At 43.7% G+C, this 27,592-nt stretch overlaps 2 protein-coding genes across 2 annotated transcripts in view; both read left to right on the top strand.

Moving 5' to 3' along the window:
• Positions 1 to 9,132, top strand: part of myo3a (myosin IIIA) — a 47,134-nt gene extending 38,002 nt beyond the window's left edge. Inside the window, exons 27-34 of the mRNA XM_023823466.2 lie at positions 523 to 603; positions 727 to 850; positions 1,124 to 2,096; positions 2,224 to 2,368; positions 4,050 to 4,141; positions 4,699 to 4,739; positions 6,642 to 6,791; positions 7,131 to 9,132. Coding sequence (XP_023679234.2) covers positions 523 to 603; positions 727 to 850; positions 1,124 to 2,096; positions 2,224 to 2,368; positions 4,050 to 4,141; positions 4,699 to 4,739; positions 6,642 to 6,791; positions 7,131 to 7,245 — 1,721 coding nt within the window. The 3' untranslated portion in view covers positions 7,246 to 9,132. The remainder of the gene's footprint in view (positions 1 to 522; positions 604 to 726; positions 851 to 1,123; positions 2,097 to 2,223; positions 2,369 to 4,049; positions 4,142 to 4,698; positions 4,740 to 6,641; positions 6,792 to 7,130) is intronic.
• An 871-nt stretch (positions 9,133 to 10,003) lies between these two features.
• On the top strand, positions 10,004 to 26,631 carry gad2 (glutamate decarboxylase 2). Its single transcript, XM_023823751.2, has 17 exons — positions 10,004 to 10,429; positions 10,940 to 11,178; positions 11,599 to 11,661; positions 11,865 to 12,005; positions 12,533 to 12,766; positions 13,842 to 13,932; positions 14,649 to 14,761; positions 16,211 to 16,326; positions 16,886 to 16,965; positions 17,070 to 17,124; positions 17,584 to 17,700; positions 18,734 to 18,798; positions 19,092 to 19,170; positions 19,613 to 19,762; positions 20,565 to 20,672; positions 21,890 to 21,979; positions 23,821 to 26,631. Exons 2-17 carry the CDS (start codon positions 11,106 to 11,108, stop codon positions 23,992 to 23,994), a joined length of 1,749 nt encoding a protein of 582 aa, XP_023679519.1. The 5' UTR covers positions 10,004 to 10,429; positions 10,940 to 11,105; the 3' UTR covers positions 23,995 to 26,631.
• The last annotated feature ends 961 nt before the right edge of the window (positions 26,632 to 27,592 follow it).

Here is a 27,592-nt window from a genome sequence, read left to right as displayed (position 1 = left end):
ATGATTATACTCTGTTGTTCCCTGTAGGGAAAGTCTCTTTTTGCCTACCCCATCGTGTACTCCATAGGTGAGAGCAAGCTTAGCAGCAAAGGGCAGCCACCTGTAGTGGCACCCAGCAAACTGGTGGTTAAGGGCCTTGCTCAAGGGCCCACAGATGTGCTGAGCATGGCCTTGACCTAGTCACCTTCCGATCACAGGCACAGAGGCTTAGCTCTGCCCCCAACTCACACTGTAGATATTAAAATACTCTAAACAATACTTGACTCAATACTCTACTCGATACTCAATATTACTTGTCACCCTGAAATGAGCAGAAAATATTAACACTAGTTAGGTAATGACATCAACATTAATTCCTGCCTTGCTATTGTTTCCACCCTAATAATAGTAATACTATAATGCCCCCTGCCACCTAGAGAATATCCCCTGACTTAGAGGGTCCTCAGTTACACTTTGATATCGCAAACTTATTATGGCTATTTGGCTATCCGCTAACGTCATGACTATCGTTTTCATCATTAGCTTACAGGGGATACAAAGTCAGAAAGGAAGTCACCAGTGATAAGGATAAAGTGGAGGGCTTCATCATTAAGTTCCAGGCGGGTAAGATGTTCCATGATCTTTTTTGTTGTCAACAGAATCCATATATCTTTATGGTAGATGCTATGTGTGGGTCTTCCCATCCACTTTATACAGAGAGTTGAATTTATTACATTTCTGTGTCAGTTTGCAGAGGGTACCTTGCCAGGCGCCTTTTCAAGGAGCTAATCGATGAGAAGAATAAAGCTGCAGCCAAGATTCAAGCCCATTACAGGGGCCACAAGGAGAGGAAAAGCTTTAAGAGGAAAAAGTACGTCATGCTATCAGAATGATTTGGACATTCTGTGACAACTGCTGCAAATTGGACGGTTTTGCCAAACAAGCCGGTCTTTTGTGATGACGGCCCTCCTGTAGCTTTCTCCTGTCGTACCTAAAAAAGGCATCTTATTTCCTTTGCAGGCTTTTTTTTTTATAGCAATGACTGCAGTTGTTGAGTTGGGGTAAAGTGAGGTAAAATGGAAATGAAGCCCTGAGGTGCTTCAGTAACCCAGCTATAAATGTCACCATACTGTTCTCCCTCTAGGGAGGCCATGCAGAAAGACGACCAAACCAAGTCCGATACGGGAGAAGGTGCCCCATCGGAGACTGACATCTCAGAGGAGACCAGCCAACTAAACGGAAAAAACAAGAAAGAGGAAGCTGACCGGCAGGACTCACTAGGAGTGTCAGACAGCGAGTCCATGAATGGGTCTAAGGAACCCCCCCACAGTGAAAAGGATATAGGGGAGGAAGTTGACCTTGAACAGGAGACCAAGGCTGCCACCGTCATCCAGAGCAACTTCCGAGGACACAAGGAGCGGAAGAAGCTCAAGGAGGAGGGGAAGATCCCTCAGAGGGGCAAAGGGGATATGACATCTCAGCAGGACAGGCCCCCTTCTCCAGGGCCAGCTGAGTCCCCAGCAGAGAAGGTCCCGGAAGATGATGACCAAGAAGAGGAGACTAAAGCCGCCGTCGTCATCCAGAGCAACTTTCGCGGTCACAAGGAACGCAAGAAGCTGCAAGAGGAGGGGAAGATACCCAATAAGAAGAAGGAGGTCAAGCAGGAGCACCAGGCAACAGATCAGGCGCTGGAGCCAGAGCCGCAACCAGAGCCAGGACCAGAACCAGAGCTGGAACTGGAACCGGAAGAAGAGCTGGAACAAGAACAGGAACCAGAGCCAGAACCGGAACTGAAGCCAGGGTCACCCAGTGAGGACCCTGATATGGATGAGGAGAAAGCTGCTACAGTGCTCCAGAGCAACTTCAGGGGCCATAAGGAGAGGAAGAGGTTGAAAGAGGAGAATGAAGTGAAAGAACAGCCTGAAAAAGTCGTGGAAGAGATACCCGAGGATACTGATGTTCCACTCGATAGTACAGAGCCACTTCAGGATGACTCAATGGACGAGGAGAAAGCTGCAGTGAAAATCCAGAGCAACTTCCGGGGCTATAAAGACCGGAAGAACTTAAAGATGACAGCACAGGAAGAGGCAGAGGAGCTGGAGCATTTTTCTAAGCAAGTAAGGAGTTGTTCTGAATTGTGTCTGAGGATGATTTCAGAATAGGCGCGGTAATGCTTTTACTACAAGATGTTCTTCTAGCATTGATGGCAGCATTGATTGGCTCCTTCTCTCCATCCTACCACAGGTAACTGAAGCATCTGAAGACTACATGGCTCTTCAGAGGAAACTGAATGAAATCATTCTGGCCCACCAGGTAAACCCATCTAGCAACGGTATGTTTATGAAAGGGAACCAGCTCAACCGTTATGCAACAAGTCAGCACCAAACAGGTATGTAGCCCTGGTTGAAGGCCTGTTCCTTTCCACTCCTCAGTCCTGACTGTTTCATATGATGTCCATATCATGCACCAAATACTATGGTTGCCTCTGAGCACCAATACTAGTGAGAGCTCTCCTTTTGTTTTCTTGTCTATCTTGAAGGCTTTTCACCCTTAGTATGTCAATTTGGTGACCTGATATGACCTACCTCAAGAGAGGGAGGTCTTTTTCAGTAGTTTTTGAATTTCTGAGCATTGAAAATAAATGTGAAATGGTTTCACTCAGACAATACCTGTATCAGCCACTGTAATGAAGAATGTTTGTTGTTGTAGCTTCTTAATGTTTGCTTGGCACATATTCAGCGAGAAAGCTATTTGACATTTATTGGAGCAAACGCTCGCTGAAGTTTCCCTGCACACTCTTAAATGCACATGGGATATAAACTAAAGTCAGGCGAGTACGCAAACATCCCATGTGTTTTTAGATATGACTGTTATAAAGCTTGTACAGAAAACATCCCACAAAGCTTCACAGCTTCACGTGAGGAATTAAGCACATCTTTGCGTCTTCATCTGTAGGCTTATTGTAGTGTTTTTTTTTTCTTAGTGAATGTAGCTTTATTCACTTGTTTTTCTCTGCTTTTCTTGGTACATTTCTGAGCCAGAATCAAATCAAAGTATTTAAAGGACATGTCAGGCCCTGATACAGTGGAAGACAAACCTTCCTGTCTCCCAAACTCTGCTTTTCTACAGATGATGACTGACACTTGCCTGTCTCTGGTGCAGTAAGATATTACCAAAAGTACAGATACAGTTCTGTCCATGATGTGTTTCACGACATCTTGGGGAGCCTGTGCTGTTCTGTTAGTCCGTTTGTCCCGTTACGTGGCATTTGTATGTCTTATATTGAACATATAATGAATGAAAGAAACTGTTTGACATGACAGATGCACTAACATTTTGTTTGGATCAGATTTCTGGGGAAATTAGAAACATTTCAGCAATCGGTTTACCATCCAAGCCCTTTTCTGATAATTTCTTAATTTAATCATGAGGTATTCGAGACTTCCATTTTAATATTTAGCACCAGTCGCTGGGCATTGCTTCCCCTGAAGTTTGAATGCCAGTAACATTGTTATCTTTGCTGGAAGGTAATGAAATAATCATGTTTCATTTAAATGGTGACGATTATAATAACCAGTCCAAGTCTCCGATTGCCATCCCCACGATTCGATATTTATGACGACCTTTTAAACGCCTCATTTGATAAATTTGCCCACCTTTCCTGCAGCCAATTAGGTTTCATGGACATTGACTGATGGTGTTTCATTATGGTGTAACGTCCACGTGAGAAAGGGATATCATACAGGGAAGGCTTCCACATGTGTGTGTACCCTCAAAAACAAATTCATATAACCACACATGACACAACCATTACGTCGGTCCATAAAGGTCACAGGATTTCATGGAACCCTTTTCAGGGGTATGCTTTGACTGACAGGAAGTGACATCCGGTTCCGTCACAGGACATAATGTGACCGGCCTGTGATTTCCTGTATGCTGAGCTATGTGTCGACTCCAAACCGTGTCCAGATTTTACTGCTTGTTTTAAAAAGCTTGCATTTCTCTTGGGGGTGATGTTTGTGCTCCCACAATGCCGATGGGCCCATGACACATCACCTGTACGTTTGCAGCTGAGCAGAAGCAGACAAGGGCGCCACGCAGGACGCAGCAACCAAAGACCCTAAACACGCCCGAGGACTCCACATACTACAACCTCATACACGTGAGTGGCTCCGTCACTCTATTGGCCGGTTACATCTCAGCTGGCCACCTGCTATGGGCTCCACAAATTCCACTTTTTAAAACACTGTCTGTCCTAGGCTAAAAAGAGAGAGAGAGAGAGAGAGAGAGAGAGAGAAACTTTATTAATCCCTTAGAGGAAAATTTTCTTATTATAGCAGCAATAGCAACAACATGTAACCTCATATAACACGCGTCACATAACATACATCACAACAGACATGTTTATGTATAAAATTAATAATAAACAAGATTAAGTAAATAACAAATTAAAAAATAATGTACCAAGAGTACCCTAATGATGTGCAAATAATAAAGCCTATGGGCTCGGTTAAGATCAGGGCCCCAACTCACCTTGAAAAAAATGGATTGATGACTTAAACTGTCAACCCCTGAGTATCCACACTGATGTCAGCTTAGGCCTCCCTGATAGGTTAATCTGCCCCTGCTTACGTTACATTAGCAAACAAGCGGGTACCCGGAAATCTTCCCTAGCTAACAAGGGGCTTCCCTTGCTGTGTTCTGTCTGTGTGCTTTCAGAGATCAGTCCAGGATGATAAACGGCGTCCAAGGAAGCAAAGGTACCATACGTCTTTACATATGTCATGGCAGTCCATTGGGAATGAAAGGGAATGTTATTTACATTCTTAAAGGAGGTGAAGTCATGGCCCATAGTTTATTGGTTAATCTAAATTCTGGGCCACAATATCACCTTGGGTACCTAGGATAGATTCGGCCGTGCATGGGGGAGCCCCGACAGTGCATTTTGGGGCCCCGATAAAGTGCTGGCTCTCTGAATCTGCCAGGGTCTCCATGCCCCTCCCACGCCCCTGACTAAGTGAACAGTGTCAAGAGCACAGGTTTAACCACGGGGTTGCTGAGCTCTGTAATAGGTGAGGAGACCTCAGTCAAGAGGAGTCAGTTGGGGGGGGGGGGGTCAGGCTTATTTTAAGGATTCCACCTGGTCAGTTCCCTAGGGAGGTGTTTGGGCATGTATGACCAGACGAAGGCCCCCCAGGGGAGACCTGGGACACACTGGAGTAATTATATCTCCTGGGCTGGTTTGGGAATCTCAGAGGACCCTGTACAATGATCTGAAATCTGTGGTGTGTGAAAGAAAAGGCTGGATGGATGGATGGATGATGGATGTAGCAAATGGCATGAAAAATTCAGAACAATTAACTTATTATTAGTATATTTGTGTTTAGATCACACTCATTGTGTAACTTACTTGTACTCATTGTGTAACTTGTACTAGTCACCTTCTCTGTTGATAAATAACATCAGTCCTGCTGTCTGATCCCTAAGTCATTATCAGTGATTGCTTTACAGCACTGAAAAAGCATGGCTTTATGCGACAAGGACAATTAAAGACAGTTACGAAGCTTTGCCATCCGTGTGATTCAGAAAATATAGGTGTGTCCCCGCCCATAGACTATCGTGCTGGGGGGGGAGGGTGGTCGGGCTTTTAAATGGGGCCTTGAAGATTGACAGTTGGACCTGGAGAAGAAGGGCGCAGACACTGAGAGCTTTATTGCAGCAGGATGAGAGGGCGACGCTTACATCAAGGGTGATCGTTTGTTACTAGATAAATAAAGGTGGTGATGGGATGGAGGAAATAGTTGACATGCATCATTAAGAGGGTGAAGGTCAGTGAAGAAGTGGCGTCTGAAGCTGATGGTGACAGCATGGTTTGGATGAAATGTGTGATGTGTGGCGGGGGCGGGGGGGGGGGTGTCTGAAATGTGTTACAGTGACAGCCCATCTGCCTCATAGGCAACGATGCAAAAAGTCACTCGGGTAAAGCCATAGGGGAGCGTGGGGCATTGTGGGTAAGAAGTCTATACGCAAATGCACCGTGTGGAGGCCGTCAAGTCCAAGGCCCCATAGATAACAGCAAAATGGATGCTGACCAAGAAAGACTAAACCCCCTGTCCTCCCATAATAATAAATCTGTCTGGGCAGCTTAAGAGCACTCATATAGTCTGTAACCCTAAATATATGATGATACAGATAGGTGGGATACTGATGGATGTTCTGTGATTTATTTGCGGAAATCACAAAGCATCGGTGCTCTCATGGTCCTCCCTGAGTGTCCTGCATCCCGGGTTTGATGAGCTGTGAAGCTGTGATTGTTTGGTCAGGTCTGAGTGACGTGATTGTTTGTGCAGCCTGGGGGCTGCTGGGCAACACACATTGTACATAGACAATGGTCCAGCGATCTGAAGATGACAGATAAATGAACATAGAAAGTAGAAACAAATAGCTCTGTTTGGTTCCATAAGCAAAAGATGACATCTGGTTATCCATCACCCAAAAAGCTGATAACGGCAACTTTCAGCTGAATGTTCTGACGCTGTTGATGTGCTACTCGGGATATAGGTATTACCAGCGATCACGCTGGTGGCACACAACTCCAGCACCATGGCTTCGCACACATACATTTCTAAGGTTGACATTCTTCTGCTTTTCTATGGCATCAGCAAAGGGAAGCTCCTGGACATGGATGATCCTTACTACCAGGAGCTGTCGACCAGCAAGTCCTCGCCCTCCATCTCCAGCGAGGGGACGTCCACCGACGAGAAGGCCACCCCGAGGCCGGCCTCAGAGCCAGACACACCCACAGAGAAAAGGTGTGACGTGCTCATGGCTAGTGTAACAGTAGGATATGTGTGAGTTGTCCAGTTAGCATGTAGCATTTACATCTGGTGGGACACAAAGCACAGTGGTATAGATGAGCAGATATCAGATTTGAACCTGTTATCCTGAAATGGTCATGTAACAGCAGTCAGAACAGCTGCTGATTAGGTTCTACACCTTACTTTTATATGGCCTATATGATGTGCTTGACAGTTTGATACTGGATATAAAGGGGAATAAGGAAGTGGTCCCTCAGTCTGGGTTCTTCCCTCCTTCTCATTAATTTTTGGCCCTACTTTACATTTTCTTCTCCTAATCTGTGCTGTTTATAGGCAATCCTTACCCAGAATGCCATCCACGGACAGCAATGCTGATGACAACCCCTACGACTACAGGAAGCTCCTCAGGAAGACCTCTCAAAGACAAAGGCTCATAAAACAGCACTAGTGCTGATCTAGGATCAGTGTCTGATGCTCCAGGTGGAGTTCATCCATCTGAAGTGTCTCATAAACACATCCATGAGCTGTTTCAGCCTCGCGGGCTCTGTTGAGCACTTGATGTGAATCGGTAGTGGCTTCACTGACCTCGTTAGCATTGTCATCGGCCTTGTTAGCATTGGTGCCCAAGGCAGGTGCTGACATCGCAACACCAGGCCCCACCATTGGGAGGTCACACAGCTGGAGTCAACTCACTGCCTCCCGTCCAGGTCTGGAGGATGTTCACATGAGGGATGTGACTAGATGTCCAGCTGAAGGTTCTTCGTTTGAAATCTTCTGAAGCTGCTATGATAGACACAGTGGGCGGGACTTTGCGAACACTTAACTAGGAAAACCACTGGTTGAAAGTCTTTGAAGGCAGATATGTAAACCAGCTGAATCTAAAGATATTGAATGTTGGACTTCCCAGTGCACCATGTAATTGCTTAAAATGATGACATCATAAAGTCTGGCTGACTTTTTGCATGAGCCAAAGTAGGCAATCAGGACTAAACCTCATGAGATCACTTTACACAGGGATCGAAAGACCTAGACTGCAATCACTAATTAAACTTTGTAGTAATATGACACTTATGGCTGTTGTTGCCTGCTGTAAAGTGATTGTTTTGTATTTTATTCTGGCATACGTGTTACTTCTTTGTGATCATGCAGTCTGTATGCATATACTTTTTGCCATATGTAGGCCTGTTTTTGCTTTGTAATTGCATGTGCTGTTTCTTTCTATTAGAAAATTACAGTGGCAGAATATATGTTTACATCCCAATTAGTAAGTAATATTTTTATGACGTAAAGAGGCAACAGAAGAAGCAGAAAATAAATTTTTGTGAGTGTACGTCACAGAATTAAATTAACGGCTTGGTTGTTGAGAACGCATTGTCCTGCACTGCATGTATATAAATGCTGAAACGTAGAATGTGTTGGCACATATAGAAACTATTCGCTGGTTTCGAAGCTGTTATAACAATACACAAATTTTCATGTATGACAGGTTTAACGCATTTTCAACACAGTTACGTAGCTTATTTCGCTTCAATAGGGTTTACTATGTTGTATACACTGCCGCAATATGTTACATCCTTTGTGCCATGTTTCGTTTTAATGACTCGTAATCAAACCTTTAAACGGGGATTAAATGAGTGTAGCTGGAGAGGCAGAGAATTGCATTTTGCTGTGGTTTATATGTGTCTCCATTTGTCATCGGTTCTCATGCGTCATAAACGATTTAGTGATCTAAAACAGCGATTTTTCAACCCTTTGGTCGCGATCAAAATTTGGGTCGCGGCAAGTTCTGAAAGTGTCTCGAGACAATTTATAAACGTAAGCATTTTAAAACCATTACGTTTCTGTAATGATCCGCGATCAGACTTCCCAGCTCTATCGTAGAATTAACCTAGGCTATATAAACGGGTCTTGGGTCTGCAAACACTTAGGGCAAAGCTAGTGAACACTCAACCAATCCATGAAGCCAAACCACAGATCCTTAATTTAAAATTCACTGGCACATCCAATCAGATTTGTGCGATAGGCATTGATTGGCGTAAATTGCAGAGTGCGATATGTGCTTGATCATAGCGTTAATTTAAACCTATACTTGATATAGGGTCGCGACTGAGCTGGCATGGTAAAAATTGGGTCGCGGAGCAAAAAAATTTGAAAACCACTGATCTAAACGCCCTTTAGCTGTCTGGACACCGCCCAGTTTCTCCTTTCAGTGTTATTATACATATCAGAGATTCAATTTATGAAAAAAAATTCAATGAAAAGTTTTGTACTTGGGAAATGTGTGGGACATTGTGGATCCATAATTTAAAAGTGTTTGGATTTTTCCATGTAAATCTTCATGGTTGGTTTTGATTTTGTGGTCAGGCATTAACATGTTAATCCAGATTCACACCAAATTAGTTTTGTCTGGTCGTAAAATACAGATTTATTAAAGTTAATGTTTTGTAGTTATTTAGACATTTCTTTGAATATTTTTGTGTTCTAATTGATCTTCGTGCCTTAACTTTTGAAAGTTTTATTTAAATTGAGGAGAAAAATAATAGGTTTATAATAAATTAGGCCTAACGACGCCCTTGGGTGGCACGAAACTTCGAACATAAGTTTAGGAAGACATATTACGACTTCATTGTACTACGTTCTTATCTGCAGAATCATCAGCCTATCCAAAACACTAATAATTCAAAACTGTTCACTTCATCCATTTTGGTGATTTTAATACTGAATCAATTTAGCAACCGTACTTTGCTCAAGACAACCGCGACACTGAGAAGCAGACAAGTTTAAGGAAAAATTTTGAGTTGCTTAACCATGCATTAAAATGGAGAATATTTGAATCAGATGCACACGTGAAGGTGACTAATTGTAATGCAGGAATAGTAAAATGCAGCCGCTCTGCTTACATATGCGTACAACCACCTTGGTACCGTATTGCCAGTAATCCCAGTATATCGACACGAGCTTCGTGGTCCCAGACACTACTAATCCAAATACCTGACAACCAACTGCGCAAACTATATAGACTATTTAATTTATTCATATATACTGCCCTATACCCTCTTTATAGTCAAAAATTATACAAAAAATGCTGGAATACCTTTAAAAGACTACCTAGCATGTACAAAATACTGTATATTTTAATTTGGTTCAGCAAATGCATTATATTTGGTTTATGAGTCTATATCAGGTCGTTTGACGTTGCGCATTTCTTCTGGTTTGTGCCACCCAGGGAGACAGAAAAAACCGTCAGATCTGTCCTCACAAGACAATCCTCAAGCAGCGCACCGCGGAGGCTGCGGATCGGTTACGGTGGGCATTGAATTTGCTCTGCCGCAAGCGCACCTGCGTTATTAATAATGATGTTGAGTTATTTTCTCCACTGGAAGGACGTGCAACCTGACAGTTTAGGGGAAAACAGCGGCGAAGTGTAGGTCTTAATCTCTTAGGACAATTTATCAGCCGAAGAAGTCAAGTGCACTTTCCTTCCAGTCGTGCACACGATGTTTTTCTCCGGAGTGGGGGACGGGAGAGAAGGAAGAGGACAACTGGCGCACATTTGCGGTCACGACTAAATACGCAATGCTGTCCGTCACGAAGCGAGTCACGCAAGAAAGTCCGCTGTGACGCGGAAATGGGTAAGCTCTACGCCAGCTACCGGCTACTTATTAAACGCTAATTGTCGGTCCTTGTGAACTCAGGATAATTTCTAAGGTGGATTCGTCATTTCAGATATTCCTCCTCCCGCAAATATTTCTATTTGCAGCGCCACGCGCACTTAACGCACGGCTGCAGAAAGTTGCATCTATGTTGATAAATCTAGGGGTGCATCGTGACATTATGCTGCGTGGTTGCGTTCAGACATTAACCTCATTAAATGCAATAAATTGCCAGTGTTAAAGAAGCGCCGTAAACGCATCCCTGCCAAAATGCGGGTCTCGTCCGGCTGTTTGGCTGAATCTGAATTTTTCGGGCAGCCGCTGCGCAGCTACACCGCTGATGCTTTGTGTTTAATCTCCTGTGTACCTGTGGGAATCTGACCGGATAGGAGTCCTTCGGTCGAGCAGCAGACTCAGTCACTAGGTTGGTGTTTTAGTTTTTTTCTTCTCCTTCCTCTTCTTCTTTTTCGGTTTGTTGAAATCGTTTAGGTGCATAGCTGCCAGCGGGATAAACCTATAGACGCGCTGGGATCAGCACCACGACTCGGAACAGCTCCGTTCTTTCCCCCCCTCCTTTGGCGTGCTGCGGTCCGTCTGGATGGGCGCTTTTTGCCTCCGTCTCTGACTGCTGCTGAAACTACTGCGACTATTTCCGATGGCATCGCACGGGTTTTGGTCTCTTAGACCTGACGACTCGTCTGATAACAGCAGCCAGGTCCCCAATGCGAGTAAGTAAAACCCAGACCGTAGCGGCTGAAATATAACGGAAAACCAAACAATTACTGTGTGAATCTAATAACTATGACTTGTCTATAGAGAATATAGTAAAATTTGATAAGAAGTAAACGATACATTCCTAAACAAACAAAAGGCATGGACAACAATAGTGCATCGGTAATAGAATATTTGCCTAATTGCCTTGCGTTCATTTTAATTTTTTAAGGTAAAAACATGTTATTAGATGATACATTATCAGCATCAATGTGCATATATATTATAATTACTGTGTACTCATACCATCACCGTTTAAACCATTCCATTTTAAAATATTAAGCTGATTTTTTTGTCTTGATTTTTATTCAGTTCAATAGAGAATATTTTTGTCTGAGTGGCAAATTTAATGTTTTATTTTCGATTTGCCTTTGTAGCAAGAGCATGGTGTCAGGCGGCTGCGCAGAAATTCACCGGCGGCATTGGGTCGAAGTTGTGTGGTATGTGTTTTAAACGTGTCATTTAACGATTGTGATCAGTTCTACAGATCGAGTATAATAATGTAATGTAATAATGTTAAATGTAGAAACAAAGACAATAATAATTGACTTCGTATTTACTTCGATTTTCTGAAAGATAATATAACTGAAAATTAGCGCTGAAATTAATAGCTATTTGCTTCGCTTTTGAATTGCTGCTTTAGCCCTGCTCAACGTTGGAGAGAGCGACAAGTCGGCCGAATCACCCGCCAAAGAAGCCCAGTCCGGTGTAGAAACGTGCGGCTGCAACCAGCCATGCAACTGCTCGAGAACAAACCAGGGATTCTCCGATCTGTATTCAACAGGTACGGGAAATATGCGGAAATACCCATATGAAATAATACTAACACTAGCCTAATAGTACTACTACTACTACTAATAATAATAATAATAAGAAGAAGAAGAAGAAGGAGAAGAAGAAAATAATAATAATAAATACATCGCAAATGAGAAACAATATAAATGGGTTTCTAAAGATTTATTTACATCTCAAAACTGATTACCCAAAATTGTTTACCGTATTTTTGTAAAATTAAATGATGTTACTATATTAAATGTACCATACGATATATTTTTTTTCCTCATAAAATACATATTTTTAGGCCACAGTAATAGCCTATACATACGTTTTGTAAAAGCACTAATTTATAATTTAATTGTAGGCCTATTTAGTAATCATTTTACGTTTTACGTATAATTGATATGGAAACAAAATTTTGCCCTTGATAAAATCGATGCAACAATTCATAGGCAGATTAAATAATACATACAGATTTATAGTAATATTTTAAGTATACATTCAGTTGTCTAATTGGCTCAATTTGTTCCGCAGATTTACTGCCCGCGACGAATGGGGACATGAAGACAATGACCTTCTTGCAAGAAGTTGTGGACATTTTGTTGTCGTATATACTGGAGTCGTTTGACAGGTCAACGAAAGTAATAGATTTTCATTACCCAAATGAATTGCTTCAGACCAACAACTGGGAGCTTTCGGACGAGCCGGAAACACTGGATGAAATCCTGCTGAGCTGCCGCGCGACGCTGAAATATGCCATCAAGACAGGTAGAGATGTTTATCTATTTATTCATTCGTTTTTATTTCCAAATGGCTTTTTAATTTCCCTGATAATTGTTTACATTTTATCACCAAAACTACACTATGTTTAAGCTTTAATTCCGAGTCATTACTCATTAGATTTAAAAATTAGGCAGAGGGAAATTTTGAGAGGATACGGTCCTTCGAATTTACAGCTGCGAGTTTAAAATTTCAGTAGTGATAAGTAAAAATAAAATTGGTCTATTGGCAATAATAACGAAATTCGGCTTCGAAATTGGTCTCCAAACCGCAGTGACGATAATCTACTAGCTTATTGCCGTACAAGGTTGCAAATGAAACGGAGCAAAAAGTAGGTCTAAATTAAAATTAATTACATTTACACTTAATCGGAAAAATACATTTTTATTTAGCGTTCTTATTTAGCGATCAGGTGGTCAAGTTCATTCTACACTATTTATTATTACGTGAGCATCATACAGAAAATAAAAAGTCGGCACGATATCTTCGATAACCCGCGCTGCCGGAGCACAGATAAAGGCACGAGCCCCCCCCCCCCCCCCCCCCACCCCTATTTAATTTGGCTTCATTCCCCCTCCCCCTAACCCCCCAAAAAAACATTTATGCTTTAAGTTGGGTCCCCCCCGTATCAAACTCTCTCCTACAAGGGCGTAGTCATGCATCGTCGCATAGGCCTACTTGCGCGTACATTTTTTGTTACTTTTTTATTTGAAATACACATAAAAATTGTAAATAGGAGAAACCCTTCGCTCCCTACTTTCAAACACCTGCGAATTAAAATCGCACACATAAAATATTAAATGATCTGAAACGCAAAGCGACAACCGGAACCGTAGCAGAAACCCCCAGAACGGCGAGCCTCGTACCGTAAATGCGTTCTGGTTTGTAAAGAAGTGGCAGGTGCGCTTTCAGGCCCGCATTGTACCCGGCCCACGGCTTTGGACACCGAATGGATAAAGCTATGAATAAACTCAAGAGGCGGCCAGGCCGCCGTGAGAGCCCTTGTTAATACGAGCGTTTTATAATTCAGTCATTAGAGTTCTGCCGTTTTTTCATATCCTAGCGCACCCCAGGTATTTTAACCAGCTTTCCACCGGACTCGATATGGTGGGACTGGCGGCCGACTGGCTGACTTCTACCGCCAATACCAATATGTGAGTACGGCCAGCACCCGCTCACGGCACCAGACCTTCAGGAGACAGGGCCTTTCCTCTCTTACCTGTCTGTCACAGAGTGTAAGGCTGCGACAGCAGGAAGTCGGAAGAGTGAAACATTCAATAAGAGTGATTTTACAAGGCTTTGTATAATCTGGTGATGATGAGTGCAGAGGTGACGTGAAAGTGTTACTATTTATTAGAATGGTGTTTAGAAAAATCAGACAAATAACTTATAACAAAATTTAGCGGCATATTGACTCATTTAGGTCAAATATATCCATTTTTATCATTCTGTAAATTGGTATAAATACAGCCAATGTTTAAATTTTCAGGCTGACTTCAGTCTGGACTAATTAAACACACATTTGAAATGCAGAGGTACAGAGTATTATCAGCTGACAGCGGTGTCATTCTTAACACGTAACCATCACCAGCACCCCCAGAGAAACGTGACCACGAAGGGAAGGGAGCGGATTAAGGTTTGATGTGTGTTACCTCAGCAGACACTTTAGAATCTTCAATTACTAATTTTCTTAATCTGAGCTTTAAACTCTCTTGGTTACTCAATGGGAGTTTTGTGGTGTAACCATTACCCAACATTTCCTTAATGTTTGAGGAACGTACAGCGGGCAGCATGAACATGAGATGCAGGTCATGGCCGGCATCTTGCCTTCCCGGTTCCTGTCATGTAGTCATGCGCTTTGCATCTGCAGGTTCACCTATGAGGTGGCTCCCGTCTTCGTGCTGCTGGAGTATGTCACGCTGCGGAAAATGAGAGAGATCATTGGCTGGCCAGAGGGGAGGGGCGATGGCATTTTCTCACCAGGTAGATGACCCCCACCTCCCATTTTCCCTCTGCTTGGTCCTCAGCTGTCACCACTGCTTTTCGTTTTTCAGTGGGATTGACGATGTCCCCTAGGCAATGGGGATGGGATTGTTTTCTTTTTTCCCCAAATCATGTTTCAGAACAAAGACATTATTGTCACCTTTTCCAGGTTTTGCAACCTGACATTGTCACACAATACCTCTGGGCATTTGAGTCCTATCGCATGTGCTCTTCCTGCTCATGTGACTTTAATACAGACATACATAGCTCTGGAAAAAATTAAGAGACCACAGCAACATTTTTTTGTTTCACTCATTTCTCGATTTATGGGCATGCATCTGTGAATAATATATATATATATATATATATATATATATATATATATACATATATATATATATATGTGTGTGTGTGTGTGTGTGTGTGCAAATTCTCATTCATGAAGGGCTTCTTCCTTGCTTTATGGGACTTCATTCCTGCTTCTAGGAGCCTGATACAAACTTGTCCTAGCAGTGCACTTCATGCCACTTAATGTTTCCCATTCCTTTTCAAGGTCACTGGACGTCATCCTCCAATTCATGAGAAACTGTCAGATAAGTTGACAGTCGTCTCTGGCATTAGAATGTCGCTTCCCCCCTTTACCTGGCTGGTTTCTGGTCGTTCCCAGTGTCTCCTGCTTCACCTTGTTTTTGTGTACTGCTGTCATAGAGACCTTGAGCCTGTAAGCAACCTGCTGCTCAGCACAGCCTTCTTACAGCAGAACCACAATTAAACCAGGATTAAACCAGTATTTAAAAATAGAGTGTCTTTTCCACGGCTGTATGTCCAGTCTGCTCCCACATGACATTCAGCTTAACTTAAATTGCCCTTGAAGGCTAAGAGAGTGGAGGTATACATGACTGACCATGTGTGGGCACTGCGATTCCTGGGATAGCTCTCTTGCTCGTGTGAATCGCCATAGAATAAGCAGCTAATCGGAATAGAAAGGAGGAATGATGTGACTTCCTCTAAGCATAAAAGCTCCATCAAGCACACATGGCACCGTGGAAAATAAGAGGTCCTGTTTAATCATCCGTCAGTGCATCTCGCATAATTGCCTATATGTGGTTGCAAGTATTCTGGAGCCAGTCGCCGGCTGGGGACACCCTGGTCAGGATGCTAATCTATCACAGAATACATACTATAGGGACAGCGGTTCACTTGAATCACGTCTATAGATCATGATTGGAAATGACACTACGGAAAGGAAGCCCTCTAAGGATTGAAGCCATGACCCCAAAGATTTGGGACAGTGATGTTACCCACTGCCCTGTAATGCACTTTCTCATTAGTGAGTAAACAATTCCCCGGAAAGGCCTGTCTGAGCATCTCCGGAGTTGGAAAGGGGTGACAGTCCTGTGTCTCCACAGGAGATCTTACAGGGCCTGTGTCATTGTCTCGCCTCTCCAGGTGGCTCCATCTCCAACATGTACGCCATGCTGCTGGCACGATTCAAGATGTTCCCGGAGGTGAAGGAGAAAGGGATGTCGTCGATCCCGAGGCTGGCTGCCTTCACGTCGGAGCATGTAGGCCCTGCTTCTCCTGCGCACTTCTTCCGAGCGCTCGCCACGCAAAACGGCCAAAGCTAAAAGCAAGAACACAGGGGCGCTGTGCAGATGATATTCATCACATGGTGCATCATGTGTTAAATCACACAGAGAGGCGCCCTGTATTTCCACCATGCCTCTGTTACATTATGGGGGTGTTCCGGCCCCTAATGTCTCCTACAAATGTGGTTCTGCCGTTCCATCCTCAGAATGTTCTAGAATATCCCATGGCAGGCAATAAACAGTAGAACAGGAGCATTTTGGGAAATTAAATTTGTTCAGCTGGATATCACACCATTCAAATTTCAATCAGAGACCAAAAGAATCTTTATATTAAATAGTTGAAGGATGTTCTCCATTTATGTGCAGTAATACAGGAAAATAGTTAATTCCTTCAGCATTCCTTCTCTATTATTGCATATATACACAATCCACAATTGGGTATTTCCACAGAAATAATTAAGAGTATTCAGAGTAGATAGCTTGTTTTTATTGGTCAGTTCCATTCTGGGGATCAGATTTTACCCTTCTCCTTCAGAGCCATTTTTCGATAAAGAAGGGAGCCGCCGCCCTGGGAATTGGCACAGAGAGCGTCATCTGCATCAAAGTAGACGAGAGGTGTGAGGAAACTGTCGCCCGGCACCCCCCGGCACCTCACAATGGTGCGGCCCGTTTTCATGTCAAACGTCTACTTGTGGTAAAAACCTCTTTCCCCTCCACAGGGGAAAAATGATACCATCTGACCTTGAGAGACGATTGGTTGAAGCCAAGCAAAAGGTAGGGGACTGCCTGAGGGGAAAAAAACACACACAGACGGTGTAACGCTTCCATCGGTGGCATGACTCATTTCAGTATTTTCCGTTGCTGCCCCTAAGGCTCACATGGGTCCTTTTGTTCTTCATAGTCTGGAGTTTAACCAAAACAACATCCCTAGAAGCCTCTGATGTTTTGCTCTGTAATTTTTCACCAAGCCATACTCCCCCAGTTCGTGTTTAATTCGCTGCCAGAACTGAATCATTTTCTCTAATGTCTCATGTGATCTGGAACAGGCTAGTACATGTTGCAGATTGTTTAACATAGTGAATATTCATCAGCCCTTCACCTGTCAACTGTGAATTGCCAAGGAAACCGTCTGTCAACGAGAGCGCAGAGCCCTATTGTTTATGTTGGCGCCCCCTACCCATTGATGGTGTAACCACATGTTTTCTGTGACAATGCCATTGGATGTTTGCCCAGGGCTTGGTGCCCTTCTTTGTGAGCGCCACAGCCGGCACCACCGTCTATGGTGCCTTCGACCCCCTTATCGCCATCGCTGACATCTGCAAGAAGCACGGCGTCTGGATGCACGTGGATGTGAGTTCACCACCCCACCACCCACCTGCTTCTGGAACTTAGTGACAACTAGGATACTTTGTAATTTTAAATCTATGATACACCAGATAATCTATCCTTGAACTGCAACTAGTTACGTCAGAAACTGATATCTGCTGTCTAATCTATTTGCCGACTTTGCAGTCGGAACAGTCCGATGAATGTATTGACTTCCCCGTTTCCACTGTCATCTGACCTGAATACACAGCAATGGATGAATCTCCTTCACTGCAAATTAGAATAAAAACTGTAGCAGAGATATCATTATTTTCTCATTTCCTAAAAGAGCTTCTCCTGAGATCAGTGGTCATTTAGTGTGTGATTCAGTAAATAGGGGCTTCTGTTGATTGGACAGAGCGATTCTTTGTCAATGATCGCTTTTCTCGTGTTCATGTGTTTTTTCTGTAAAAAGTAGGAAAACACACTGTCCAGCACTTCGCCCTAAAACCAATACAGATGCTCTTCGCTTTGTAGTGGTTTGACTTAAAGTATTTCGACTTTACAATGAATTTCAATGTGTTCCTGGGCAGCGATATTCTGTATAATACTACCTACCCATGCCAGGTGATAGCAGCATCCACTTCCAGTCTCTGTAGCGATCGGCAGATTAAACATCACGTACAGTGTTTAACGACACATCGTACGGCGTTTTCTTCTGTTTAATCAAATAATTGTATTCATCTATTTACTTTTCAATTACTGATATTCAGTTACACTAAATATTTATTTATTTAGTCAGTGACCGTATATATATTTAGTTAGCCATTTTTTTAATCGTATTGTAGTCGTATTCGACTTACGATATTGACCACTTATGATGGGTTCATTCGAATGTAACGCCATTCTAAGTCAAGAAGCGCCTGTATTTTGCTGCTAAGTTGGGAACATCTCAGTATATCTTACTTTTGACCGGAAGAACAGGGAAAGTATAATAATGATGTTAGTGGATGGTGTGGGAGGGGACAGTGGATAGCACAGGCTAATGTTCATGTGCTAAATGCCTCTCACTACACAGGGTGCTTGGGGTGGAAGCCTTCTCATGTCCAGGAAGCACAGGTGGAAGCTGAATGGAGTGGAAAGGTCATTATGCTCAAAATTTTACTATCTGCGCCGGAATTACTTTCCAACCTGTTCGGTTTGCATATGTTATTTTGCTTACTTGTACCACATTTTTCTGTATTTGCTTAACCTGGAAGTAATAACCTGTCAGTCAACAGTATCAAATTCTTTGGGAATAATAAATTAATTACGTAATAATGGTGCTCTTTTCAATTTAGCAAATGTTATGGAATAAACATGACAATGGTAGAGAGATACAGCTGGAGGGGAGATTCATGGGAATGATGGTTGAATGTCGATGTCGCTGTTTACAGGGCAGATTCTGTGACCTGGAACCCCCACAAGATGATGTCAGTTCCCCTGCAATGCTCTGCGCTGCTCGTCAAGGAGGAGGTAAGCTTAGCACACATTCAAAGTCTAGCCTTCATGTTATCATGCTTCCTTAGTTAATTGGAGCTAGCTGCTTTAACCATAGCGACTATTTGTCTTTGGAGATGTTTAAAAATCTCCACATTGTGTATTTTAACAGATAAATGAAAAGCTTTTAAATAATTCTTGCATCTGAGTACCAACTGGAAGTAATAGTTGGAGGAGTCATCACCTCTTCCATTTACTGTTTCATCCATCCATCCATCCATCCATCCATTTCCTGTACCCGCATGTCCTGTGTGAGATTCATGGGCATGTTTTTTAAAGAAATATTACTAAAGGAGAGTTTGGTCTGTACCCTTACTGTTTGCTGTGGTTAACAAAAGCATTTGACTGTAAAAAGATTGCGCAGAGCAGAAGTGCTCTGTAGAGTCTCCTTCATGCTGCTCTTCAACGGCCCCTGCAGGGACTAATGGCAAACTGCAACCAGATGCATGCCTGCTACCTCTTCCAGCAAGACAAGCAGTATGACCTATCGTACGACACAGGAGACAAGGCTCTGCAGTGCGGCCGGCATGTCGACATCTTCAAGCTGTGGCTCATGTGGAGGGCCAAGGTGGGTCATGTTTGAAAATAATTAGGGTTCATTTAGCCAGTAGCCAACCCTTAGCCAATCAGCCAATGGCAGCCAAGTATATGTCAATTGCTGAATTCTTATTGGACAACCCAAAACATTAGTGCCTTGAGGGTTTCAATGCTCAGTGATATTCATCGACCGAGTTTCCCTTAACATGCGTTTTTTTTTTTCCCTCCATGGTGACATGGTTCTCTTCTGGTCTCACCTGACAGTGTAGTTTAGCATTAAGTCACGAATGATCTGATTTCCCAGGCAGAGAACCTGGCAGGCAGCTGTAAGGGAGGCTTCATTGTAACGGGTCTCTCTTAGACAAAGTGCAATGACAGTATATAGTGCAAGTAAGAAAAACAAATACTGATCTGTGCTTCATTTATTCAGCCCACAACTAAACAATCGTTTGCTCTGGTTCCTTTGCTCATTTGAAACATTCCATCATTGTTTATCTTTACATTGTGTGTTGATATTGTTAATGTGTCCCCCCCCCCCCACGTATCCTGTCTATCCATGTATACTGTATATGTAGCTCCACAGTCTGGGGAACGTTGTTTCGCGTCACTGTATGCAGTGTACTGAATGTAGCTGGTGTGGCAATCAAGCCTCACTTGACTTGACCAGATAGAATAAGGATAATGCAGACAGTGCCGTAGCCCCCACTCAGACAGACAGACACTCCCCAGCAACCTCAGATGGGCGAACAATGTTGTGTAGTTACTGAAGTCCCTGTTATTCTTCGCATTGTTTCTCTAATCTTTTCATATCACACCTTTCCTCCTGCTCCCAGGGGACCATTGGGTTCGAGGCTCAGATCGACAAGTGCCTGGAGCTTTCCGAGTACCTGTACAACCGCATCAGGAACAGGGAGGGATACCAGATGGTGTTCGATGGAAAAGTAAGTCTCCTCTTACGGCCCCACCCCATGGCGGATGATGGTAACGCAGGTTAACCATTCCGGAACCTGAGGCCGGGGATGTAACGGTCACCTCACAGCTAGCGCGACACCCCAGCATGTTTCTTTCGAGCAGGCTTCATATTTTGGGACTACGGCAGGCTTTGCTGCGGCTTTGTGTGCCAGCCTGTCGTCTGCTTTTATTCCGACGGCCCGCAATTATGCATAACGAGGCATAATTACTCCGTGCTGATATAATGAGCAGAGTGGCATCTGTGCCAAGCGAACACACAGTATGCACTAAATGTGTAGGAGAAGAAAAGCAAAATACTCCATAGCAAGCATTTGGTTTAGTGTATATTGTTGCTTTTTTTGGGGGGGGGGGGTGTTATTTTCCCGCTTTAAATCATGATTAGAATTAGAATCTTACAGAAATTGTAGGCTTCAGACAAAATATAAACAGCGCTGCATTCCACCCCCCCCCCGAAACGCCCGTGGATTGCAGTGGTGCTGGGGGGCAGGGTGCTGCTCCCCTCGCTCTCCATGCCTTCCAGCTGCCAGAAGCTCCGCCTACCAGTTCCACTTCATCCAATTGGTTGACATCACCTGGGGGGGGAAGGCTGATGGTATAACACAAAGCCACCACAGCACTACCAGGTGCATCAGAGCCCCCCACCCCCACCCCCTCAACACACACACACACACACACACATAGGTTTGTAATTATATCTTTGTGGGGACTCTCCATTCATTTGTATGGGGAAAACCCTAATCCCAACAAGACAACCGTAAGTAAACAAACAAAATACGAGACTTTTGTTTTTTTTCGTTTCTTGATTTCATTCACAGATCTTCGTGGGGACCTGAAAAATGGTCCCCACAGTTTCAAAATAACAGGGTTTTATCACATTGTGGGGAACATTTGGCCCCCACAATGTATTACAAACATGATACACACACACACACACACACACACACACACACACACACACAGGGGCTACTGTGTTGCTGTTAGTTATTGCTTTGAATAAACAGGAATATTAGGCTGTAGGAGAGCAGCGTCATGCTGTTTGGGGTGGTTAGGAATGGCCTGCTGCGGCAGGCATGTAGCACTCTGCCGATTCCTCATGCAGCCCGCCGGGGCGTGATCGACACGTCAGTCAGCGCTCTCTTTCTGTCTCATTTTGTCTTTGTGTCATGCGTATCCCCCTCCACCACAGCCTCAGCACACCAACGTTTGCTTCTGGTACCTTCCGCCTGGCATCCGCTACCTGGAGGACAAGGAGGAGAAGATGCGGCGCCTGCATAAGGTAGGACGCACCCTCCCCTCCCCAGGTACAGGGCGTTAGAGGGGCCCTACTTCATACAGAGGGGCCACCCAATTAGCAAGTGACAGGGGTGGGGGGCCCTCAAGGGGCCAGTCAGCTTTCTACTGAGGCCACTACCACTGTGGCCCCACCCCCAAATATATATATATGCCTCTGCAGCCCCTCCCACCCCATTCGCTCCTGCAAAATGGCGGAGCCTCCAGAGAGGTTCTTAGGCGAGATGGACCACGTTCAGGCGACAGCTCCACACAGACGCCGGCGTTGGGAGGAGGGACCTCTGATCTGCAATTAGGGGAGCAGACAGCAATACGTGCCAGTCATACAAAAGGGCCCCTTCTGCAGCCCCTCCAACCTTGAAAAATGGCCTAAAAATAAACGGTCACGCTATACCTGCTGCAGACACCCCAATGTGCTGCCGTACTCGTTCAACCAAGCAGGCTCAAATTAACCAGCATTTGGCCCCATTAAACTCTGGGGAAAATGTTTTAACTGCAGTTTATGCACTGCAAAACCTCTCTGGCGTCTCTGCAAGGAGGGAAAATGAGGTGCGTTACGCTTTTCCTTCGCTCTAGTGCAAGGAAAATTACCCTCTTTAACAGGACACCTGCAAGGTGTTTAGATGCTTTTACTCAGTTACACAGTTAATGGTGTGTTTGTGTGTGCAAAGGTGCTTGTATTTTAATGTGTGTTTGGATGCATGGGGGGGGTTGTTTCAGAGGGGGGGCACTTGGAATCATCTGCGTTATTCAGATTTTCAATTTATTTAGTACAAGATAGCAGAGAACTAATTCTATAGTATAAGATAGCTTTGTTTCCATGGGAACGCACATTCTACGTGCTAGCATAAAGTTTACAGCTTAGCTCTATAGAAACATTTGTGTATCTGCGTGGCTAATTAGATTTACTTTTTTGCTTTTTTGGTCTTTATCCAGTTTCATGCTTCTGAAAATGCTGAACCAGCTAAAGCAAACAGAAATGGAACAAAATTTGAATGAAATGAAATAATTTTCAAAGGTTTAAGTATAATCTGGGCTCTGGTAATTAGTGTATCAGAAGGTACCAGAATGTTTTTTTCATTATAGAATATGTCTTTTGGTCTGTGATAATCATTAGGCACAGTGGGCATTTCTTCGCATTATCTGTGCTTTTAATCCTGTACAGTGGGAATCGAAAAGCTTATCAGAGTATAAGAGCAAAACCAATTTAAAATACTTTGACCTGAATGCATTGGAAGATTCCGAAGGATGAAAGGCTGCAGAACTTCTGAACAGAGACAGCTAATTTCGAACATCACAATGGAAAGTCTTTAGATGGATGGAAGTCTCCTTGGCCACTCTGGCACCTCACTTTGGCTTTGAGAGAGATAACGTCAACGGCAGGAAACTCAGGTCACCTATTAAAGCAGCGTCTGTGCAAGAGTGATGATGTCACTGGTTCCTTTCACAAAGTCTCTTAGACCGTAATCAAACTGGCAGAAAATAAATTTCCTTGCTCCGATTCCCCCAAGATAAAGCGTCAACGATGCTGTGAAATCTTGGTCAACCTGGCCAGATACTGCCCTTCCATAAAGCATCTTCTGCAGCTTCACAGAGATATCTGACATTGTTTTGTGCCTCAAGACATACTGACTCAAAGATGTTTTTTGACAGTGACAATCAGATTAAAACCATAACTTTGTTCACCAGTTTGATTTGTGGCAGGCATTAGAGGCAGGTATTTAAGACTGAAATTCCTGGACTGATATTCTTGGTATTATACTCAAACCTACAAAATTTACAAGGAAAAGGAGAGGTTAACCATTTTCCCTACTCTCCCTCCTGCAGGTGGCCCCAGTCATCAAGGCTAGGATGATGGAGTATGGGACGACCATGGTAAGCTACCAGCCGCAGGGAGATAAAGTCAACTTCTTCCGCATGGTCATCTCAAACCCCGCAGCCACTGTGGAGGATATCGACTTTCTCATCGAGGAGATCGAGCGTCTCGGACAAGACTTATGAGTAATGCACTGCTTTGTGAGAAACTTGAAATTGAAGCGTTTGTCGTGAATGTACCAGTCTGTCATGGTTGTAACTCCAAATCCAGACATATAAGTTATGAAAAACACAGATTATAGGTATATTTCCATATGGTAGTGTTGTTGTTAGCAACGTTGTCCCGAGCTGTTTTTGATGCTTTTGTCTAGCTTCCGTGTCTAATTTAGAATTTGCGATGTTTTGTCATGAATAGTTGAGGAAATATTACACTCTCAGTACAAGTCAGCTGCTCCACATTGGTGCAATTGGTTAAAAACTAAAAAAAAAAGATATATTAATTAGGAGCGATCCTTGATCTTATTCAGAAACAAACAGAACCATGCAAAGCGTATAGATTAAGAGGCCCCCACAGGTCTACTTTTGCTCCGTCCGTTGATGTTTGTAGAATGATGTCCTTGCAGGGATGAGAAAATCCTGTTTCCGAAAGCACCGGTATAAACCTTAAATAGATTCTGCATATATTACAGTAGATTGTAACTGGAGGATAAAAGATGAGGTGTCTTGCTTTGTTGTGAAGCTTGATAAACACCAGTGCAGGGATTCAGCGTCCCTGTCCTCTGAGCAAACGTTGCTGGTCGTTCCAGTGCTGGCAAGGCTCTAGGCAGATTGTGCCAATCGTGTAATAACGGTGAACTGTGCGCGGCTGTGTCGACGTGAGGGACCCGGGAAGTAGGAAATGTCTAGATACAGTGCAGAATGAACTAGAGGATGCGGACAGGTTTAACGTAAAGCGTAGTGCATAAAACCACTCACCCCATTGCAAGAGGTATTCTGGGAAAAAAGTTGCAGGCAGTTACCTTTTCTCAACACCATGAGCTCTGGAGCTGCAGATGGATCAGAGACGTGCCAATATCAGAAGCCGGGCCTCTTGCACGGCACTCAAGGGGAAAACCGACTTAACTTGCACTAAATCCGAGAGGAATGACGGGCAGCTGCACTGCCCCACAGATTTTTATACTCCTACGTCAAGCAATACGGCTCGACAGGCGTAGTGAAAGCTTCTGCATGTGACCCTGTGAGGTCACCTCCATCTGAAGTTCAAAAAGAAGCACAATTAGTCTATAAGTGTATGTTAAGGTGCCATTATTGTCTACTGTAAATATGATTTTAATCACATATCCAGGAGTCTATACATATATGTACATATATATATTTCATATTATGAGAGAATTTTGTGTGGTACTGATATTTTCTCTACTTAGTATAAATACTTGAGTTTTCCTTGTAAGCACGTCACGCTGTAGCGGCAGGCTAGTCATCCAGCGTGTCCATTGTCCGCTTCACCTATCTGGAAGGGAAGGACTCATAGTTTCTAGATGCTTCCGAGGGCATCAAACCCGACCTGAAGAAAAGCAGTGTGCAAGGTCACACCCTGCACTGCACGTTTCCAGGCACGCACTCGAAGCCATTCCTTGAAAAGGCCGGTAATACTCGCCAAAAGTTGTATGTGTAATCCGTGTTCTGTGTGTTTGTGACCGCCTGTTGCCTTGGTTACCGTTGCCGGTGTAATGTAGTCCTTTTTTCTCTGGGATCGTGCACTTTATAGTTCTGATGCGTAAGTGGTTATGTATGATGTCCATGGTTAGTCAGCGTTTGATGTAAAATTAATAGTAATCTGTGATTAGTAAAAATCTCCACTTCAGCTTCTATTGAAGATGGAAGCCTGGATTTTATTTAAAGCCTTGTGTTTGTTGTTCTGTTGCTTTTGTAGTCTGTTGGAGTAATTTGTAGATAAAAGTCACTTTATAAAGGCGAATATATATATATATATATATAAATGCTGGTTGTCCTCTTCTGTTTCCAAAGCGAACATGCTTGCAGTTTTCTATGCTAGATTGGCAATCACACTTTGACATGTGTAGCTTTGCAGTAACAATGGCCGGCGACCTTCTACTTTTTGTTTTGCTGCTGCTGCTGCTTGACTTTGCTCGTTTTGCACCTGCATGAATGCCACCACCCCGCCAGCTTCAAATTAAAGCCGCCGCTTTTGCCAGCTTCAGCCAAACGCCATGCCGCTAGATCCCTTTAGTGCCCGCCCTCCCCGTTTTGACCGATGCCGCATGCCCGCCTGCCCGCCGGCCTGCCCCGCTCTGCCTCAGCCTCTCCTTTCTGCTTCCTCTAGCAGGCCTCCGCTCTGAACGTAGAAATTCGTCTGTCTCTAGATCATAGGCGTAACTCTCTTTTCGTCACCTTCTTGGCTCTCGCTCAGTGTTGTGACCTCTGCCCTTTCGCGGCTTCGAAGGCAGTGGAGCTGTTTGTTGCCACTCTAGCCCCCCTTGGCTGCCCGTTCGCTGAAGGCCGTGACGTATAAACGCCAACTTTATTGCATGAAGACAGTATGTCCCTTGTAATCATCCATCACCTGCTTCTCAGCGCTGTGTGACAGGGTAAGATTAGGACCAAAATTTTAAACAATATGCTGGCTGATGTTAGATATTTAGTTGGTTAAATCTTACTTTTTGATTCAGGGAGGATCTTGAATAGCGCTGACGTACAGGCCAGCCCCTTTGTGAAATGGTGTTTTTATTTTTCAATAGCTGTGTTAAATCTCTGGGGAACCAATAAAGGAATAAATAATAAATATCTACTTGATGAACACTGGCCCAGCCATCTTGTGGTGCTCCTTGTGTCCTTCCCGGAGCGCACTGCGTCTGAGTCGAGTCAAGCAACGCTGCGTTTGAAAAACAATATATTGCGTCCCTTGGATATTGCAATATGCACTACAGCACCTGCTCTTAAGAAGCCATATTCATTAAGGACAGACTGAATTTTGTGGCCCTTTTCACTCTGGTGACCTTCCCAAAATGCAAGAAGACACTTAGCGGAAACAAATTTAATTTCTTGCCAATTTTGGAGCCAAAAAGAGATGAAAACACTTTCAGTTAACTGGGATCGTGAGGTCTCTTCCCCTTCCCTCACATTGACAACAGACAGAGCAGCGCGTGGGCATGACTGAGTGCATTAGAGCGTGAAAGGGGCTCTCTAAGCGGCAGCAAAGACCATCAAACGGAGAAGGGTTACATAAGACCCCAGATCAACGGATGTGAGTAAACCTCTCCTCGATTGGAGTGGATCTCCGAGTGCCTGTTCAGGAAAGCAAAAAGGTTTAAAAAAAAACATCCACAGAGAAGCACTCATCATTGTATAGTGCTTCTCTACCAACCACTTGTAAGTTTTGGGCACTTAACAGCACGGCTGTTATTATTGTATGCGGTGTGTTTCCATAGCTGCTCAGCTGATCTGTGAATCATTTCTTGCTGTATTTAAACCGCTCTGTTTGAGCTCAGATCTCCTGCTGGTACAGATCTCCAGCTTCCATTACTACATCTAGCCATGAAAATGTGCTCCGCTGTGTGTAAATTTGGAAACTCAGTACTGAAGGTGAAGCTTAGCAAGTAACAAAGAAACAGCAAACCTTTTTAATGATGCGAAAGATCTAAAGTGCTGTGCTCATCTTCTTCTGTTCCACTGATTCACTTCTGATCTCTGCTGAAGTTGTGATTCATTAGAAGTCAGGTAATTATGACTGAAATCTGCTGATATTACCGAGAACAACTTCATG

The sequence above is a fragment of the Paramormyrops kingsleyae genome, chromosome 1, assembly GCF_048594095.1.
Source record: "Paramormyrops kingsleyae isolate MSU_618 chromosome 1, PKINGS_0.4, whole genome shotgun sequence".
Taxonomy (NCBI): Eukaryota; Metazoa; Chordata; class Actinopteri; order Osteoglossiformes; family Mormyridae; genus Paramormyrops; species Paramormyrops kingsleyae.
The sequence above is the reverse complement of the archived record's forward strand: the minus strand, read 5'-3'. Positions and strand labels throughout refer to the sequence as shown.